At 46.4% G+C, this 19,972-nt stretch overlaps 1 protein-coding gene across 1 annotated transcript in view; it reads right to left on the bottom strand.

Annotated features, from left to right (window-relative positions):
* Positions 1-19,972, bottom strand: part of nectin1b (nectin cell adhesion molecule 1b) — a 69,175-nt gene that overhangs the window by 5,759 nt on the left and 43,444 nt on the right. The window contains exons 2-5 of the mRNA XM_037479805.2: positions 17,205-17,576; positions 15,359-15,658; positions 14,609-14,726; positions 10,223-10,374 (exon numbers count right to left, since the gene is read on the bottom strand). Of these exons, the coding sequence (XP_037335702.1) occupies positions 10,223-10,374; positions 14,609-14,726; positions 15,359-15,658; positions 17,205-17,576 (942 nt within the window). The remainder of the gene's footprint in view (positions 1-10,222; positions 10,375-14,608; positions 14,727-15,358; positions 15,659-17,204; positions 17,577-19,972) is intronic.

The following is a 19,972-nucleotide window of genomic DNA, read 5'->3' as shown; positions in this document are numbered from 1 at the left end:
TCTAAAGCGGCGCTGGGCACGGTCTCAAATATCAGCTCAGGTTTTAATCTGAACACCTAATGGGATTATTCAGAGGCCTTCATTACACACATGAATGAGAGAGCACGGCCAGGTCACCCCTGCCTCGCGAACACGCATCCTCCAAACCAAGTCCAAAGAGGGGAGAAAAGGGAACGCATTCTGCTCTAATCCTCTCTTCTACCATTAACTGCCTTCCTCTGCTAGGATGCGTCTTCCCATCGTCGGCGAGGCTCGATATTTACCACTTGGAGTGGTGAGAAACACAAGGCCTACAGAATGAGTGGAGGTAAAAGAACATGTGGGGCGCCTTCAAAGGCGCTCTCCATCTCCTCCGTTTGCCATAAGGGATCAGGTGACACCCCCTCTTGACACCCACATTTAAAGATTGAAGCAAGAGTTATAGTTCGTACAAACATCAGACATGAAAGCACTTGTAAACTTTCTGGTATTTTTGTTGATCTTTGGCCCTCACATCCACCTCGTAGGAGGCTGACGAAAAAGGATGAAGAATTTTCTGATGGTGTTTTTTAAGATGTTTTACTGGACGGATCAAAGGGAAGATTATTGACGTGTTCAGGGTGGCTCTGTACTCTGCACTCCTCTAAAAGCAGAATAAGGAGCTCAAAGATGCCATACTTTGCTCATCGGATCACTCCAATGCCGCGGAGGAACACGGCGCTTTCATTTTGAGACTCAAAGAGGCGCGGAATAGCTTAAGAGGCGTTATTCCGCTCTTGTGGCGTTACCGGCCCAATCGTACTCTGCGCTCACCCCTCCGCAAGGTCGTACTAACGCAACGCCCTCCCAGTGAGCTCACTGGCCTTCACGCGCACACGGAGAGATAACAGAATGGGAAGCGATCTCTTTTGTCTCCTCTGTGTACTCTATGAATCCGCCGATTTGAAATTTGAGTGGACATGGTGCAAGCTAATCACATTACAGAAACACTAATAATAAGACAATTTTTTTTTTTTTAAATGGAGGGGCGTTTGACAGCATGGGGGAGGGAGGAGGCGTTTTCGACAGCGTACGCCGTCGCTACCGGCAACACCTGCCAAGAGATAGATAAAAAAAAGACCTCAAAGCAGCACACCAGCCCTGATACTGTTCCGGGGAAACAAAATGCAGCGTCTATTAATGCCACGCTGGAAATATGCAGATATGGGGGGGTAACCTTGAGTCGCAGTGACTAAAATGAACTATTGAGATTAATAGGTGCCAAGATGTGCCACGAAAGGCTATTTTTCAAGGCAAAGGCGTGATAAATTTATAAAAGCAGCGGATACCGTGAAATACCGCAGCTGTTTGAATGCTGCAAAGCCTGCGCTGTTACGCTGCACATTAATCACGCGATTTTGAAACGCTCACATTTTGACTCAATCGAGTGGGTGATTTACTACCTCCCGAACCTTCTACAGCTCGATGAGTGTTCTCGTTGGTGTTTAACAGGAGCGAGTCTTTGAGACAAACAAACAGTATAACAAATGTGGCACACCAGAAAGGGAAAGAAAGAGGCCAGACATCTTGTTGTGGGAATGACACATCAGGCAAAGACCAGACTGGTGGCTTTCAAGAAAAGAACAAATTTGGAGCGTTTTTCTTTCAGTTATTTCAGTGGCGACATTTATCTACTAGCTAGCAGCAAATGTTCAAAGACACTGAAGGAGAGGAACGTGCAGAGAAGGGTTTAAAAGAGTCTAAACCGAAACAAGGCAGAGAAACTGTATCACAACTGTGTCATGCAGGTACTCTGGGTGTGCTCCAGTCATGCCTGCACACGACAAAGAGAAGGAGAGGCAGGTACGGGCATTCCTGACCCTAAACGCAATCACTCGGGCAAGGTGTTATGACAGAAGCTGGGAAAATGAGAAGGGATTTCAAAGGGCGCTACGGGGAGTGGTGTTTTAATGTGACTAAACGAGGAACAAGCTGCAGACAACAAGAGGATGAAAAGAAAACACAGGGCTACTCAGAGTTTGAGGAGTGGCAACAGGGAAGGAAGAGAAGAAGAAAAAAGGAGAGAAAAGGGAAGATGAAGCGAGGGCCTTTGAGAGGCTTTGGGGAGTGACAACGGCAAATAGAGAATGGCATAATGAATGGGTGAGGACGGGGGGGGACAAACTGGGAAGACACATTAGTTCAGTGATTCCAACGATCCTCATTACTCCCCCTGTCTGAATGTGCCAGTGGTTGTGAAGTCATGGAAATGTAATGCTGCCACAACGAATGAAAGCTCATCACTGACGGGAATTTAATATGCTGCCGGGGAGCCGGGGCGAAGCCCTTCTTCCCCACTCGCCTCCCGAATACTCCATCTCTCCTCTTTTACCCTTCGTCAACGGATTCTCCTGCTGCTATCATCGACCATGCAGAGGCCCGAGCTTTCCACGCACACATGTGGCATTTCATAATAAAAAAATAGATCTGTCCGGGGGCGAAACAGCCAACGACTCGAAGGACGGCCCTTTTTTTCGGGGCTTTTACGGCTGGTTTTCCTATTTACAGTTGAACTAAACGATAAAACAACAAGAAGCGCATCTAAGACGACAAATCAGGAAACATCAATATTTTTAAGCAGGGGATGGTAGTTGACTTAAAAAAGACATTCAGAAAGCGTGTTTTGTGCTCTAGTTGATCTAATTTGGCAATTTTGTGCAACACGGGTTGTGATAATCACTCTTAATACGCCCTTAATAAGCAATGAATATTTACAGGCATCTAAACAACAGTGCTCTTTAAGGACTCGTGTTTGCACACGAGGTACCATTATTAATGCATCGCTGCATTTCTCTGCTAGCCCGCATGTGGCCCCGGTACTAAGTGGAAGCATGATGACTTATAGAGTAAGCAGACATACAGCAATCCAATCGGCACATTTCAAAGGCGATAAGCCGGGAAGGAGTGGTCCGCGCAATGTTTGTCGATCCCACCCTCAGCTTCTCCTCCGTCCTGTTGTCATATTTTTCCTCCGTCCCCTCGCTGTTATTTTGGAGCCGCGTGTGTCTAATGAATGAATCACCACACAGCACCCCGAAGCCAGTGGTCAGACCCTGGGACAGAGTCTGACCTACTTCATCAGGCTCTCAGGGAGGCGTGACGGATCCAACACAACACTGGGCGGACAGAGGAGGAGGAGGAGGAAGAGGAAGAGCAACCCCCCCCCCCCCCCCCCCCCGCTCCATCTGTCCGCCACATCCCTCTGCTCTGCATATCCTCCAGAGAGCGGATACAGCAAGCCGGGCAGAAAACAAACGTTGAGATAAATCACCGCGGTCTCGGCTGCGACGCTCTCACATGCCCTCCCCTGGTGACATTTCCATTTCACCTCCTTCTCCAAATAACACTAAATAAAGTCCCCTTTACACAGTGGCTCTTCCCTGTCCTTCTCCTCTCTTTTATGCAAAACGCTGACACAATCCCCCCCCCCCCCTCCCTGTCAGTGCAGGGCAGAGCGCAGCTCAGCAGAGGGTTTACGGGCTGGCCTATGGTGAGCAAGCAAAGGAGCGGCTCACGCTAATGTCTCATTTGGATAATGAGGTGAATTCTTGTATGCGGGTTCAGAGCATGGAGCGGACCCTCCCGTTGTGAGGACAAAAGGCGGGAGCGATTGTGGTGGCAACGACGGGGGGCCTAGAGAGTCCCTCCATCAGCCCCGCAGAACCGAATCCTTCCAGGGGTTTGTTGGAGGCGCCCGATTGGGAGGCTCAAAGGGTGATGAGAAGCGGCGAGGAGGAAAACGGCGCCGACTGCTAGTGCATGTCGCACTTCAAATGATAAACACGACATACAGGTGATATATACTCGCGCGGCTTCTGGAGCCCATGAATAATGCACGCGGCGACGTGAGCCGGCCACACTGCAAACGTGCCACAGCGCACAGATTGAGACCGACTCCACCATGACAGGCTAAGACAAACAAATTTCACATTGCTGGGGGAGCCGCTGCAAAGCTGACATCATAATGCCGCTCGTCCCTGTCAAGAGAGACAAACGGCTGCGTGGAGCGGCGCCGCTGTAAGATGTCAGCGGCGTGAGGCTCGGCACTTGTTTTATTGGTGGATGCTTCTGTCTCGCGAGTTTTATCGCAGAGAGCAATCCCTTGGAGAAAAAGGAAACAACGGACCTTTGCGGTGATGGAGCCTGGCGCCCGTCTGTTCCTCGCCTGATAACAATGAGGAGGCCATCAGCTACAGCTCCGTGTTTTAAGAGCCACCGCGAACAGTGGTTTCGGGAGAATTTAGAGACCGATAGACCGACCACATGGTAAGCCTAGTGAAATGGTAGAAGCAATTTGAATGCGATGCGTTTAGCGACTGTGAGTGTGGCAGTAATTTGAACGGTGAAAGGAGGTTTGGTTAGATAAAGAGGCTAATTTCCAGTTTACTAAACACCATCTTTTAAAATGTAGAATAACTGGGCCAAAACATGCCAACTAAATATCTAATTATAGTTCCAGATGCCTTTAAAATCTAAAAATGTGTGTGATACATCCAGCTGGAGTCTCACTAAGACAATAATAATGCCATCTAAGAGTTACATATTGTGCTCAATAATTAAAATAAAAACTCTGCTTTCCTGCCAACCTGACACAAGGATTCAGAATAATTATATAGACACAGCTAATGTTCCAAGCAATGGCCTTATTTGTTTGCATTGCTTATGTGGAGCCCAAAAACAATTCAAGTGGTGAAGTCCAGGTTGCGTCTTAAGCACCGTGTCTCACTTTGTCTCGCTGTCTTAGCTTGTGATCGTAACTTGTGACTTTTGGAGGGCAGAGAAAGCGGCGACTACCAGAGAACACCGGGAGTTGACACCGGCTGTTTCACAGCAGTCATGTAAGCTGTCTCCCTGCCACTGCAGTTCCCAGCTCCGCTTCAGCCACATTTCTGTCCAAAACCCACTTCATCTCTTCAACTAAAAGAGAAAAAAGAAAATCAAACCTTGTGAAGCATCTCCTTTGGTCACATGGATACCTTTTGTTTATTTATATTTCCATTGGACTGCCTATGTTTCATTCATCTCATTGTCACCATGCATGGTTGATACCCCCCCGCCACACACCTCTTCTCTATCAAACTCCTTCGTTCACACGGGAGCGAACCATTGCTTGTTCAGGCGAGCGTGAACAGATGGATCCGTCCTCAAGCCTCCCCGCTACATCGATGAGAACGCTCTCAGTCCATCTAGTTTAACCCCGAGCGGTGGAGCCCCCGTGGCAGAGCCGGCTGCACCTCTGCTCTCTGAAGCAACTCTGTGCCTCAGCTGCGACCAACGGTGATTAAAGTCGGAAGGCGACGTGAGTGACTGGAAAAAAAGGGTTCGCGCCTGACCCGAGCTCGTCTGATATCATCCTTCACAGCTGATCCCGCTAATGCGGCGGGAATTATGCATTGTCTTTCACTCGGTCCAGTCCCCATCTCCATCTCCCAAAGATTAGTGCTGTTTGTGTGTGAGGGGGTGGCGAGTCAAGGTTAATAAATAAGTTGAAAAGATTATTCAAGTGTGAAAACACATTTTCGTTCGGTGGTGAATGTCCCGTTTCACCAGAGGAAATGTTCCCACAAGGCAGATAACTGTGTTCTGCTGAGAGAAAACACACACACACACACACGCACATGCACGTCTCCTTTTGCAGTGGTGGTAATAAGATAATTGTGAGGCCATCCTGACATAAAGGCCATTCATCACATATCATGTCTTATTATGAGCCGCAGAGAAACTTAACATGGCAGCATCAATTCATTCCCAGCGTGATGGTGAGAAAGCTGACTATCTTAATGAAAGACTGATTTTTGCACTCTTAAAAAAGGATCTGCAGGTTTCACCCCCCCCCCCCCCCACACCCCAGGTGCAACATTTTCCCCGTTTTGACTGACAGCTCTAAGCTGCTGAGAGCGAATCGTCAGAAACAACTTTCATTGCGAGGGTGCTTAATTGTCTCAATGTTTTTTTTACATGGCCTCGGATGCCCGCAAGTAATCCGCTGATTAATCAGATCTGACGACTCGTCAACTTTCCCTCAGGAGATTTCTGGACTGAATATGAATGAGGGACGTGTTCGCCAGGAGGACACCCATCGAGAGGAGCTGTCTCGCCGTAGTTACCTACTCCTCCCTCGCTTGTCCTGTTTCTTTTTCCCCTCAAACTTCCTCTTTCACCTCTTTTATTTTCTCTCCGAGAGGAGGAATTGATTAAAACAGGAGAGTGGCTCATTAGATTCTGACAAGCGACACCATATCCGCGGAACACGTGTCCTTGGAGAAAGCCGCCTCGGCCCATGTGACTTAGCGTAGTCAATGCCATCTCCACAGCGAACACCATCCCCAAACTAATTGAAACAAGGTGCTCCGTGGCCCCCGCTATCTGAGGTGACAGTTACGCGGCTCCCGCAAGTCTGTCCAGGCAAAACTGAGGGGCTTGATTAAAATGCGCCTTCCTTAAGTGCTCCATCAGTGTTGTTCCCCAGTGGGAGAAAATAGCTTTTTAATGTGATACAAACAAGTTGTCACAGATATTTTATCTTCCTGACACTGGGAAGCGGGTTGCTTTCCCTGGCAGGCGTATATTGCCGTGTCAATCTAAACTTCAAAATGGTAAAAAAGAAAAACACGGCTCCTACCAAACCCATGCATAATGTAGTGCAGTAGTGCATTCTGGTACATCTAGGTTCTTGATAGAACACCGTAGGTTTGTCAAAGCGTACTGCTGGCTATGAAAGGACAGCATTGTTAACTCCAAAAACCTAGAACTCTCCAGACCAAAACCAATTAGATGTGCCCTCTAACACAGAAAAGAAACAACCACTTCACTTTCAGCACAAGTCCAGAGACTGTCAGCTCTGGTTGCTCTGCAAACAGCTGAAAAAGTGTGCTGCAGCTGTCGCCGTGGTCACCTTCCTTCTCTGCAGAGAACACAGCGAGCATTGCCGAGGAACGATGCTGCAGCCTTGAACAGCAGCCAGCGGGGGGATCTCTCACCTGCCACGTCTGAGGCTGTTGGGAGGCACAAAGATGCTCTTTGAAGTTAATTTAATGAAGCATCAGCATACTGCTTTACCCCCACCGGATCATTACGCGCCGCCAATGTCAAAGCTGCACAGAGCACTTGAAAGAATTAGAGGGGAAAAGCCTATTTCAATCAGAACTTCACAACGGATGCTAAGTCTACCACAATCGGATGCACTTTCACAGAAATGTCTTCTAAAGAGGCAGAGTTCCTCTTGCACCCATCCTGGGAGCTCGATGATGTTCCCGTGGTGGCGCAGGAGAATACGCTGACAGGCCTGCTTAAGACAAGCAGAGGCTAGCATTTCACAGCATCAGCAAAGAGTGCAAGGGTCGTATGATCCCACTGTAATGTATCCATGTTGGACCTGCATCAGACACAAGGGCAGGACAGCTGTGCTCCTGTTTCTACATGATGCTGCTGGACTCCTCTCAGCAGCTCAAAGCAACAGACCATTAATGGATGACGGCCCACTATAGCAGTTTGTGAGCTTCTGAAAGTTGTGAGGTGATTCAGGATGGGACGGACAGGTCTTCTAAATTTAACTTGACAGGGTTACCATGAGAACCAGCAACATATTTTTAAGGCTTTTATGGGACCATTTGGGAGTGCATCCTAAAGAGAAAATCTGGACTTTTGCCATTTAACACCACCTGCAGCTACACAGAAATCATTTTTCCAATAGCGTTCTCAGTTGGAAGCTAAATTTATAACCAGAAACATTGGCTTTTAAATCATGCGTTTTTGAAATAAAAGCTTTGTTGATATCATGGGTCTTCCAAGCAAACACACGCCAAACATTTGGGATTGTGAACCTTGATCATTTGGAGTTTACATTTTATTTTAAGACTTCTGTGAGGACCCTTTGCTCATACAGCCAGGAGCTGTCCTCATTTAACTGTATAATGTTACTGCAGAGCTCGGCTGAATTGAAATCCGCTCCGCAACGGAATTAGCGAAGGCTGCAGTTGAGCTTGCTTCAAAAAAGCTCTTCCCCCCAAAAATTGGGTAGGGACCCCTGAGTGTGAACATTGGCATTGCCCTTTTATGAGCATGTCAAAGCCTAGGACTGCTGGATATGGTTCTCATGGCAGCAGGCGCACAAGTGAAAGTAAACCCGGGCTTAAGGCGGTTTTATGGGTAGTCCCTAAAATCCCCCCCCCAAAGATTGTGACTGTGACACCCTGGGAGTGTTCTTCAGGAATACTGTGGAAACATAAAATGGATCCCAGGTTTTTGCCTCGTACCTTCGGAGGGTTGAATCCCGAGAGAGGGCTTTGAAAGGAACCATTATAACACAGGAAGGGTTCCCTTACACTATAACCCAGTGTGTTCGGTTCTAGGTAGAGGCCGGAGAAAGTTCCAGATGAAAGATTTTAAAAAGCTTCCATCAGGAAACAAAGCCAAAGTTGAAGCCTGTATTGTTCTAGCTAGAAGCTGTCTTTAAAAGAGTAGCATCCAGCCAGCTAATAGAGTACAAATGTGTCGACATGACGATACATGAACTACACACATTTAGGATGGAGTTATTTCCAGGAAAAGCGACAATCAAGTTGCATGTAGAAATGCACGTTTCATTATTGAAAAATTCTAGGTCTCTGAATTATAAGTAATAACTAAGTGTATTAATTACAGTAAACATGCACAAGGAGACATTTAGCCTACATCCCGCTGAGACCCAAGAGAGTGTTCTTCAAAGAAAATGATTGCATATCCTTTAACCTGTTGCTACATAACCTGAAAACATGGCTTGAAGAAAACAATGGGGAAAAAAGACAAGAGATTCAAATTTTGCATTGAGACTCAATTTGAAAGTGAATGTGTGCAGATTATTGTACCCACGCATTATTCACCTCACTGACTCGATACAATTATAAGGACAAATGGTGAGAATAAACAGAAAGACCGCAGGGACAATAGCAACAGGGTTTGTTAATTTAAGCAATCAATGAAAAAGCGGAAATAGAAAATGACTTTGGTGCCTTTGTTTTGCCTTTCCAAAAGGCAGGCAGTACTTTATACCAAAATATCTCTTTGTAACACAATTACTCAATAAGAGCTGGCACTGGGTGATTTCCTGACACTAGATTGCTTCCTCACCTTCCTGCATGATAAGTATAGGCTGCTCATTTCAGAGTTCTATTAACACACTACTAACTAGTCAACAAATGGTGGGCAACTTCTCACAAGGCAGGGAATGACATCACATCCTAACACAGGGGCTTTGTCCCAGCCTTCCGTTTTGCCAGTAGAGAATAACACACTGAAAGAGGGGAAACAGAGCAAGAGAAATGCATTGACACTGTAAGGCACAGCTGTTCACTTCACACCAAGAGCAGCGTTCCCAGGGAAGCAACATGAGTCAACATGCAAAGCAATGCGAGTTAGAACACCCCCGCCTCCCAGAAACCCAGCAGCACAAAGAGTGAAGTGATAAGAAGAAAAAAAAACAACAGCTTTCCAGTCGGACCAGAGCAAAACTGTGACAGTCACCCAATACCACACACACACACACACACACAGCTGGGACCAGTAGAAGATGACTGTGACAATAGTAGAACACACAGCATATCTGGTGTACTTAAAGAGGAAAGTCTCTTTGTGACAAATATCATCTCCTCCTATGGAGGGACCGCAGTGCTTGTGTGCCGGTGATTACTGGTTCAGTTTTGTTCAGCAGTTTGCAGACAGAAGAGACAAAAAGAATGAACCTCGGCTACAAAGAAAGAGGCGCGGGACTGCTGGGAGAGATGTGAGCATGATGCAAGCTATTTATGACCAATACAGTACCCTCACCTTAAACCTACACTTATTTCCTTGATGTTATCTCAGGCACCAATAATAGTCCTGCTTTGAATCGCTCCCACACATGGGTGCGTAACAAGGGCAGGGTGGAAGTGGGATGCTGTTGTGTTCTCGCAGTGTGTATGTGTGGAGCCCGGCTACACAAATACGGAGGACTTTCAAGGAGGGGGGGGGGGGGGAGGGTTCCCAGCCGCGCGGCCAGCCAGTTGGGAACAGCGTCGCAAACAGCGCCGCGGACACACAAGCGGCGTGCTGCAATCACGCCGGTACTTGTGCGCGTATGTGCGTTTCGATTGCTACGTCTATCGTTTCCGAGCAGGGGTACTGTATTGATGCGAGCCATGCCAGAGCTACGGAGGAGACAAGAGAACGGGAGCCGCCATCGGACTACCTGTGATGTTGACGTCCACGATGCCGGTGCGAGTCCCGATGCCGTTGGTGGCGTCGCACACGTACGTGCCGGCCAGGTCGTAGGTCACCGGCCCCTTGAAGAACAGGGTGTTGTTTTTGATCTCCACATTGCTGGGCAGGGAGCCGTTCAACCTGTGGTAATAGATAGATAGATAGATAGATAGATAGATAGATAGATAGAGGGAGAGAAAGAGAGGCAATAATGAAAACACTGAAAAGAGTTACACCACACCTTAGCAGGGAAAAAATGAGATAAAATCCCTTTCCCGGGAGCTGCAAAGCAATTCAAAGTCCATGGGAAATAGAGCTTCTAGTGCAAAACAAAAACCTGGATGCGAGAGGGTGAGATGAACACCAGAAATATTTGACAGCGCTACATTTCAGCCATCCAGTCCAAACACAATTTTGAAGATGGAGAATCCCAGCAGGTTCAAACAGGTAAGACACACTGGATGCCTGAGGACACGGGCCTTTTTCTCTTGGCATGTGGGATACAGAACATACAGCAGTAGGAGGGTGAGGAGAGCAGGGTGGGGGTGAAGGGGGGGCTCCTTTTTTCCTTTAACACGGCTGGATTCAAAAGCTCAGGGGAGCCGTCACGAGAGGCAGGTGATCAAGCGATAAATTCGGAATCCAGCACAAATGCCGAGCTGTCGATGAGAACTGGAGCCGGCTCTCTTCCGCCCCGAGGTGTTTGTCTTCATGGTCGGCTGTATCTCTACACCCAGCTCTGGCTTGCTTATATCCTTTGATCAGGTCAGCACACTTCTGAGGTCACAGAGCACGAGCGTGCCGCACCCGTCCGTTCTATTATCCCGAGCCGTTTTCATGGAGCCTGGAAGCTTGGGAGGGGGGGGGGGGGGGGGGGTGTATCAAATTCCGTGACAGTTAGACGTTTCCTGTCGACTTCCCCTTCGATCAGCTTCATCGGCTGCACTGAATGGATTTAAGTAGGGCTACAGACGCGACTGTGGCGGTATTGAGCGGTGCTCCGGTCTGATCGCGGTGAGCTCTGTGCTGGTGACATTGGTTTTCTTTGAACAATAAAGACGCAGCAAAGACCTTCCTTCCTTCACTGCGGGGCCCCGCTCTGTGTCAGAGAGACATTTTGTGAGCCGCTGGTGTGCGGGGGACATTAAAAACAATGTGATGCTCCATTTACTGCCGCCAGAGAAAAACAAAAAAGACACTGCAGGGAGACGATGAAATGTGGTCTCACGCCAACATCGGCCTAACGCCAAGCACTTAGGCTAAGCAGCCTTTCAACAAGGCTCCTTGATGACAGGGGGGAATATATACAGTGACGGGCTATTTGTTAATCAATCTTTCGTGAAATTGCGATTAGAAACTGCTGATCCTTATGTGGCTGAATTCAAATTATCAGTCAGAGTCCGAGGACTCAAAAGTATAGATGTTTTTTTACTCCTGTAGCTACACAAAGCCATCCCTGACGCCGTTGTAGCGCGTTATGCAATACAGAATGTCACGATTCAATAATCCGTTACCTGGTGAGGCGCTATCAAAGGCTGAGTTCTGCAAAGCCCAATTGATTTCATCCAGAAATGAAAGGTTGGCTGTGATTCACCACAGATCCAGAGCATTTGCGTGACACATCTGAATGTGTGTGTGTGTGTGTGTGTGTGTGTGTGGGGAGCCGAAGATGCAGCAATTCTAACCTTGTAAACAGAGAAAAAAAATGTAATGGTTCAAACTTCACTGTAACTTGTTATCAGGTCTAATCAGATAATTCACATTGGGCGTGAGTGACGGATTAGGGGAGATTGCAATATCCATCGACAGGTTTTTATGCTTCAAACTAAGAAATAAGTATCATGAAAGGATCCAACAGCCATCTGTTTACTCGGCCTGAGAGCGTCCCTACATTCATTTAATTCCTAATGTGAGCTTTTATTGTCTTTGAGGCGCCGCAGAAAACATATTAAATACATACTGCTTATGTTAAATGAAAGGTCAATACACCCGACTGAAATGTAATTTAAGGGGGGGGCATTAGTAAGTGTCATGAACAGCTACAGGGGAAATGAACCAACAGTTCCTTCACATTGGCCTTTAATCAACATGAATAGTTGCATCCCATTTTCCAGATAGAGATATGTGAGCTAGCTAATTACAGTGGAGTCACTAGGGTTGGGTACCAAAAACCGGTGCCCTACATATCCGCTTCGCGGAATTTGGCGCTTCCTCTTGCTGCCTGATATTTAAATAATTTATTTACACTACTCTGATGACTGCGTCCTGGTAGCAGCTAACAACAGATCATGTAACCGCCGGACGATTCGTCGTCATCGTTTTGTGCTTTAAAAAAAAGAATCAGTTTAGGCCCCGGTATTGTTTTAGAATCATTTTTTAAAATCATTTCAGCACTGGTATCGGAAAAACCCAAACCATATTACGAGTGATCACACTGCAAAAAGCAGCAGTGACAAAACCTCCTTTTCATTCACACAGTCCGATAGCTCGGAGCAATTGACGGCAGACCGTGGAGGGAGAAGATGTGTGAGCCCCAGTGTTCCCTTTCAGGGTAAGACACAACGCTGTTGGGGCGAAGATCTGAAGTGAATTAGTTATTTGTGAACTCTTCGATCCTCCTTTCCCCTACTTAGTTAATATTCCTGAAGCCCACTAGGCAGATACTAGCAAGCCCTACAAACAAACATTTACAAATCAAACAACAAAGTTCAAACATGGTGTGTGTTTTAATGCTCTGGCTACGTGCTCTCGGACAAAAAGATTCAAATTTTTTTTTTCCGAGATTGTAGTAGCTTATTCCAAGGCCCGCCGCACTCCCAACTGAATGCAAATAGCCAAAAAGATACAAACTTGGGCTCTCATTGAAATAGATGGATACAATACAATAGCTTCTCTATGAGAATAATGTGTATCTGTACCAGAGGCATTCCTATTCATTGGAATTGGCTGCACCTCTTGTGTGTGTTTGTGTGTGTTTGTGTGTGTGGTTGAGTGTGACGCGATCCTGCCGGCTTGTTCCGGATCCTTCCGTCACAGCCTTGTGCTGACCTCCACAGTGGAGCCCAGGGGAACCTTCACAACAGATTTGGCATCTCGTTTTAAGTGCAGCAATGGCCGTCCCCTCCTATCCGTCAACACAGCGTCCTCGTCTTTCTAGATCACATCTCTTCAACCTCCTCCTCTTCTCTCCCTATCGTCCGCTAACTCCCTGAATATCTTTTTGCCTCGGATAAAAAACAGAATGTAAAAAAAAGACAAGCAGGTCAAATCTTTTCTAGTTGCTCTTCTGTTTCGGTGTTTTCTGCCCTCGGTGTTAAATCTACTATGCATACGGGAAAAATGGGGGAGGGAGGAAAAACTCCCCATGCCTCATTAAAATCCAACAGTGGCCCTTGGAGTAGATACAATGAGGCCACAATGGTCTATTAATCCACATCCACTCGAGTCCAATGACATATTTCTCAACCCTGCCTTCACTGAGCAATTACACGACAAATTGCCACATTTATCTCTCAATTTTACCGCATAATACGATAATTTAGAAGAGTGATACGCTCACAAAAGTTAATTTGTATTCGGAGAGCTGAACAGACTTTTGCAATTTTTTTAGCAAATGATATATTCCATCCGAGTTTGATGCCTGCAAAATTTCAGCAAACACTCTAGTTTCATTCTAGTGGTCTCAGTGCCCAAATGTATACCACAGATCATTTCGACACAATCATCTTCCATAGAATTACTCATGGGCAGATCAAACCGAGGCTTATTTGGCGATTCCTGCAGGCATTAAAACACGTTAGTATCTCTGTTTTGTTTCTAGCAAGAGACACCGAGGCAAGAAAACAGTGACGTCTGCCTAGCAGTATGCCGGCATAATCCTCGGCTTCCACTTCCCCCCCCCGGCACCAACAATGGACCTTTCAGGAGCACTCTCTACCTGCATGCCGGCCCCTTCCTACAAAGCGACGCCCGAAAGCGAAGTAAAGAGCGTTTTGTTTGCGTTCATGCGGCCACGCAGATATGGGCGTGTGCAATGGAACATTGTGCTCTGCCTCGGGTACGGGTCTTATCTTCATTACACGTCTCAAAAACAAACAAACAAACAAACAGAAACACATTTCTCAAGAGGATGAAGGGAGTGTTTTTGATCTTTGCAGATTACTTCCTTGCATATGTATTTAGTGTATAAATACATATTTGTTTTTAGTACTTGAAACAAATGTTGGCATGGCTCTTCCATAAAATAAAGCTATTTTACTATGGAGCCCTGTCTTTTTTTTTTTTTTTTTTGTTCCAACATGAGAGAAACGACAAGTAGCAACGCGTCTTGTTTTCAGAGCCTGAATGGGTTTTGTTAGAGTTCAGCTGCACTCACAGTTTCCACTGGTAGATGGTGACAGGGGGGTTGGCATCAGCTCTGCAGGTCAGCTGAACATTCTGACGGTTCAGGAACCAGTTTTTATCAAAGCCCTCAATCGTCACCACAGGTTCGTCTGGAAAGGAGGAACAGTGAAATGAGTTCTTCGCTTCACAACAACAACCAAAATGTCACTGTACCTCTGTGGGAGCAAACTACAAAACTAGTAGGGAGCTAATCCAGCACATATCTAGAAAACACCTTCATAGGAGAGCCTGATCTAGCAGAAAATGCAGCATACTTTCAAAGCGTTATTACTTTAGAAATTTGATTTTTTTGAGAATTATTCCAAAGCCAGTCAAATAGTTTTATTTTCAATGAACATTTTCTTAGTAGAGGTCTGGTATCTACTCTGCTTTTCTGCTCATTCAAATAAAATAGCTGTGTTTGCAAGAGGTCCTTTGTTTACTGTAAACTTTTGTGAAATGTGTACTATTGAAGCAGGAAGCAAAACACACTAGATTATGATATCATTGGCTCGTTAAACATACTGTTATAAAACATATAAAACATCCGCCCACATCCAAAAACATAACATGTTTTTGGATGTGGGCGGACCACAAAAAGACCTGGCTGGGTTGCCTTGCTTCAAAGTTTTAGGGCACTCTAGATTCACACAGGTTTTTTGCAAAAGCACAGACACTTAAAAGTCAGCTTTTAACACATGTTGTTTTTTTATCACGGGAGCTTTGTAGAACCGGTGCTTACACTGCACGTTGAGCACCACGCTGTCTGTGATCCTTTCACTCCGGTACGTGACGATGCACGTGAGCTTCTGCTTGTGGGTCTCGCGGCTCGGCACCACCACGTAGTTGCTCCGCACCGTCACCGTCCCGTTTTGATTGCGCGTCTCCTGGAAAGTGGCTTCGCCCTTCAACCTGGTTTCCCATTTGATCTCGCTCTGGGGCTTCCCATTGGCGGACAGGCAAGTGGCAACGGTCATCTTGCGTTTGGAGGCCCTGGCCACAATCGTGGGCGTCGTCAAGGTCATACGTGTCATGGGTCGAGCTGTGGAGAGGTGGGGACAAAGCAAAATCGAGTTACTTAATGATAATTAGAGCTCATAAAGCTGAGATGTGTGTGTTTTCTTTCATTTCCTGTCTACTTCCCCTTTAATCAGATATTCAAAGTAAATCAGAATAAGGGGATTAGATGGCATCGGGGTTCTAGCACAAACCGTGCAAAGTTTTGCCTCTTTCCTTCTTTAAAGCCAAAGCCGTTGTCAAAGCTCTCAGACACGTAGAACCCACTTGCCTACCAAATGCACAGTCATCCAATTTGAATCCTTTTGTCAGTTGCAAATTAGCCATCTACTTTTAGCACATCAAAGGCCGGCTTGAGCGAATGCACAGCTGAAAGAGATGGGCCGTGAAGAGGCCTCTTTGGCTGCCGCCGCTTGGTTATCTGCACGCAGGTTCCAGACGTTCACTGAGCCGCGGGAGCCTTAAGAAAGATCTGGGAGCGTCGGTGACACAAAATGGGAAATCGGAGCTGACAAGAAGCCTCGGCAACAAGGGACTACTTCAGCCAAGTGCTTTCATTCTCTTAACGGGATTTAATGAAGAAAAAAAACACACTAACACTTCATTTCTACTGAGATGTCTAATCAGAGAGAGCACGCAACCTTTGCAGAGCTGCCCCTCGTCCCAAACAAACTACGTCTCAGGCACTCCTTCCTCTCCACGAGATGAATTTATTCAAGCAAAATTACACCCTCTGATGTGACTTTATTGATTTTTGTCCCACCTGCCATTTTTATTGACTGTTCTCTGCAGCGGTGTCTATTTGTTCTTTGTTTAAAAGGTCACATGGGCCGATCTGGGAGTGGTGTCAAATGACAAGTCTCCACTCAACGCTGCACGTTGTAGACACAACAGGGTCCTGAATAGAAGGACTCAACCATGATAGTTGTAGGAGCTGTTAACCCAATCACTGGACTGGGAGGTTTAACGGTAAACATGGTGTCTGCAGCAGCGGCTTTTAGCAAACAGAGGAACGGCGCCTGGTTTGAGGAGTTCCAACAGAATTCAAACTTAGCAGAGAAGCCTGTGGCAATGTAACATCGAGCTATAAAAGTGCTTCCGTTGAGCCTTTTGCTTTTGACTCACTCAGTGTTATCTGATTGAGAACAAAATTGTTATTTTTTTGGCTGCCTCGAAGTCAAACGAAAAGCAAATTTAGGTGACAGGTTTATAGTCGCTGTGACTTCTTCTGGCCAGCAGAAAAAAATGGTTTGAGGTAACTTATGATAAGTGCTTTTGACAGGCCTTTATGGGACCTTAAATCTCATCAATAAAACAGCTTAGAAAGGGTTAACCATTTAAAGTTTGCAACTTCCTGATTACACCAGTCAGATATTTATACATGGGCCAAAAGCACATTTAAAAAAAAGCACTGTATGTGCTACTACAACCGCAGGGACACATTTGATCTAGATAAAGAAGAAAATATATGACCAAAAACCTTTTAGATTACACCACGACGTTAAAGGGGGCCTATGTTTTCACAAAGATTGTTGTATTTTGCTTTTGCTTGCGTGTCACTAAGTCCTTACCGAAAACAGTGAGGTTGACCGTGTTCTCACGGTTCCCCGCGGGAAACGTGGTATACTCGCAGATGTAGGTGGCGTCGTCGGACAGCTGCAGGCTGGAGAACACGATGGTGGTGTCCTCCAGCGAGGGCGTGCGGTGGCGGACAGCCGCCTGCTTGAAGCTCACGCGCTCCTTGAAGGGCGACAGGACGGACACGCCGAGGGCCGGGTTGGCTATGGCCACGTTCTGCTTGGTGCCGTTGAGGACCTTCTGCCAGGTGACCTGGGAGATCTTAACCGGCGGGTTGCTGTTGATGAAGATGCAGCGCAGCTCCACTTGTGAGCCCACGAAGCCGGACTTGCTGTAGTCCATCTGCACCATCTGTCCGTCGCCAGCTAAAAGTAAAAGAAAGAGAGGGAAGAAAAACAAGTCATGTAATTAGGATTAACAATTAACAGGCCATGCAAAGCACTCCAGTCAATAGCAAGTACATGCAGCAAGAATCAAAACGTTGATTCAGCCTTCTAGGTAGTACTGGCACGCACATCACATGACGCACAACACTCAGTCCGCACACACGCCATACACCACAGGGGGCGACGTCTGCTCCCTATACATCGATGGCAAGAGTGGCTACATGGCAGCGGCGTGTTAAAGGGGGAGATATTAACATAATGGGCAGATGTACACGACCCCGTCTTTGTCCACTGCTTCTGAAGGGCCGAGTGTGGTCCAATGCATCACTAATGAAGGAGCACAAGGGCGGTGAGGTGGAGCCAAGTCATCATCTTGCTGCTCCCACCGACTCCCCTCTCCACCTACTGGACCAACACACTCGCTTGCCAATTGAAATTTTAATTACTTTTTTTATACACACGCATACTTCAATGACTGCCTGGAGCTGCTATTTAAAAAAAGAAGAAGTGGAGTCCTGTGTAAGCACTCCAAACAATGGGAACACACACACTACCTTTGTATTTTTTTTAAAACACAGCAATTAGGGTCCCTTCTCCTATTATCTAATCCTGCAGGGAGTTTTGTGGCAAAAAAAAAAAAAAAATAGAAGGTCAATTAGCAAGGACGGACCTTGTGTAAACTTGCCTGTGGTTTATTGTTTCATGAATAAGCTGACCCCTTACTTACATGCCTCCTGGCTTTTGACTTGATGCTTTTTGCATATACATTCTGGCATTGTCCCTATAGCCTCATGTTATCTAGTGCACAAACAATTAAGTCATTGCCAGTGGCAGCACGTTGCATTGATTAATTCATCACTTAAATCCTTTGTTATATAAATATTTGCAACTCTTTGCATCTTCCAGCTTATTAAACATGAGGATTTGCTTCTTTTATGCTGTTTTGTACACTTAAAAAGCTTTGGGTTTTGGATTCATTTATGGAAATAATCAAATTCACAAAACCACAAAAATATGTTTTTCCTCGGAAATTCAACGTGGAAAGGTTTTCTGCTGCTTTTCTCTGCAAGTTTATTGACCACCACAACGGCAGCTGTCTCAGGGCTCTGGCATACTGTTGTCCTCCACAAACATTTGTTATCTCAAGCTGTGATTTATGCTCCTTTCCAGGTGAAGTCCGACAATGTCCCGTTTCCTGGACCGACAACCTCTGCAAGCTATAATTATCTGAGATAATCGGAGATAAAGCTTCCACAGGGGGCTTTAGAAATGTGGAAGAATATGTGAAAGAGGGATCGGTTTATGTATACACCCACTGAATACAATATCTGGTGTAGTCCATCTTCAACTGTACATGAATCCACAGAAGAGGGGAGGGGAGCGGTTTGTGGAGGCTGTCAAAGTGTCGAGCCAGCAGCTGCTCCTCTCATAAAAACTCTAGGTAGTCAGCCAGAGGACTCAGGGGCACGATGCACACGCGAGGAAAGGGAATATTTTTGTTGGGACTCTGGCTCAAAGACCATTAAGACGAACAATGTATTTTCTTTTCATCTTCACGGCGGGGTGGGAGAGCAGCGCGTTACGAGAGAAAGGCAATTTCTATCCATTGTTGTGTACTTTCGCTCGAGCACACCCCGCGACATCAAATCACATACAATATAAATATATATATATATATAAAAAAACTAAGTGACAACCTTTTGAAGTTACTGAGTGCTCATCATCCTTCATTTCCTTCTGACCACATCAGCCAGACCCTCTCAGTGGGGGATTTAAACTTGGGGGGGGGGAATTTGACGATGACAGATTGATTTGCTAACACGGTTTGACAGGGATGACTGGAAGCCTTGTCATCTGCACCTTGAGAAACACCTGTGTCCTTGTGCACCTCAGGGGCAATGCTTTACTCCATTTTATCACAGCTTAGATTACCAGTTGTGGCGGCGCTCGTATGATCTTTTTGTGTGTTGAAAAAGCAAACACAATTTACTGTGTGACAACACCAGTTAAAGTTTAATCTCAAGTCTGAGCGATGCGGGTTAAGGTTGGATTTGTTCAGGAGGGCTATAAGAACTCATGAATATGTACCTGGCCAGACCTCACCCGCTCTACTGCTAAAACAATACTGGCTGCGACTGTCTGTTTAAAAAAGCTGCAGCCCCTCCCTTCCTCTCTCCCTCCCGCATTCTGCTCTTCCTCCTTTGAGTCCAACGCTCCCCACTCAGACTGAACCAAATAAACAGCAGCTCATGCAAATGGAAACCAGAGGAATGGGCGTAATTACACAGCCACGGAGCCCCAATCCCCCCTCCATGAAGGGGCCAGGGGCGTCCACGGGGACCCCTTTCACTCAAGGACTGGAGGAGTCTTTGGCT

Source organism: Pungitius pungitius, chromosome 3 (genome assembly GCF_949316345.1).
Source record: "Pungitius pungitius chromosome 3, fPunPun2.1, whole genome shotgun sequence".
In the NCBI taxonomy this organism is placed as follows: domain Eukaryota; kingdom Metazoa; phylum Chordata; class Actinopteri; order Perciformes; family Gasterosteidae; genus Pungitius; species Pungitius pungitius.
The sequence above is the reverse complement of the archived record's forward strand: the minus strand, read 5'-3'. Positions and strand labels throughout refer to the sequence as shown.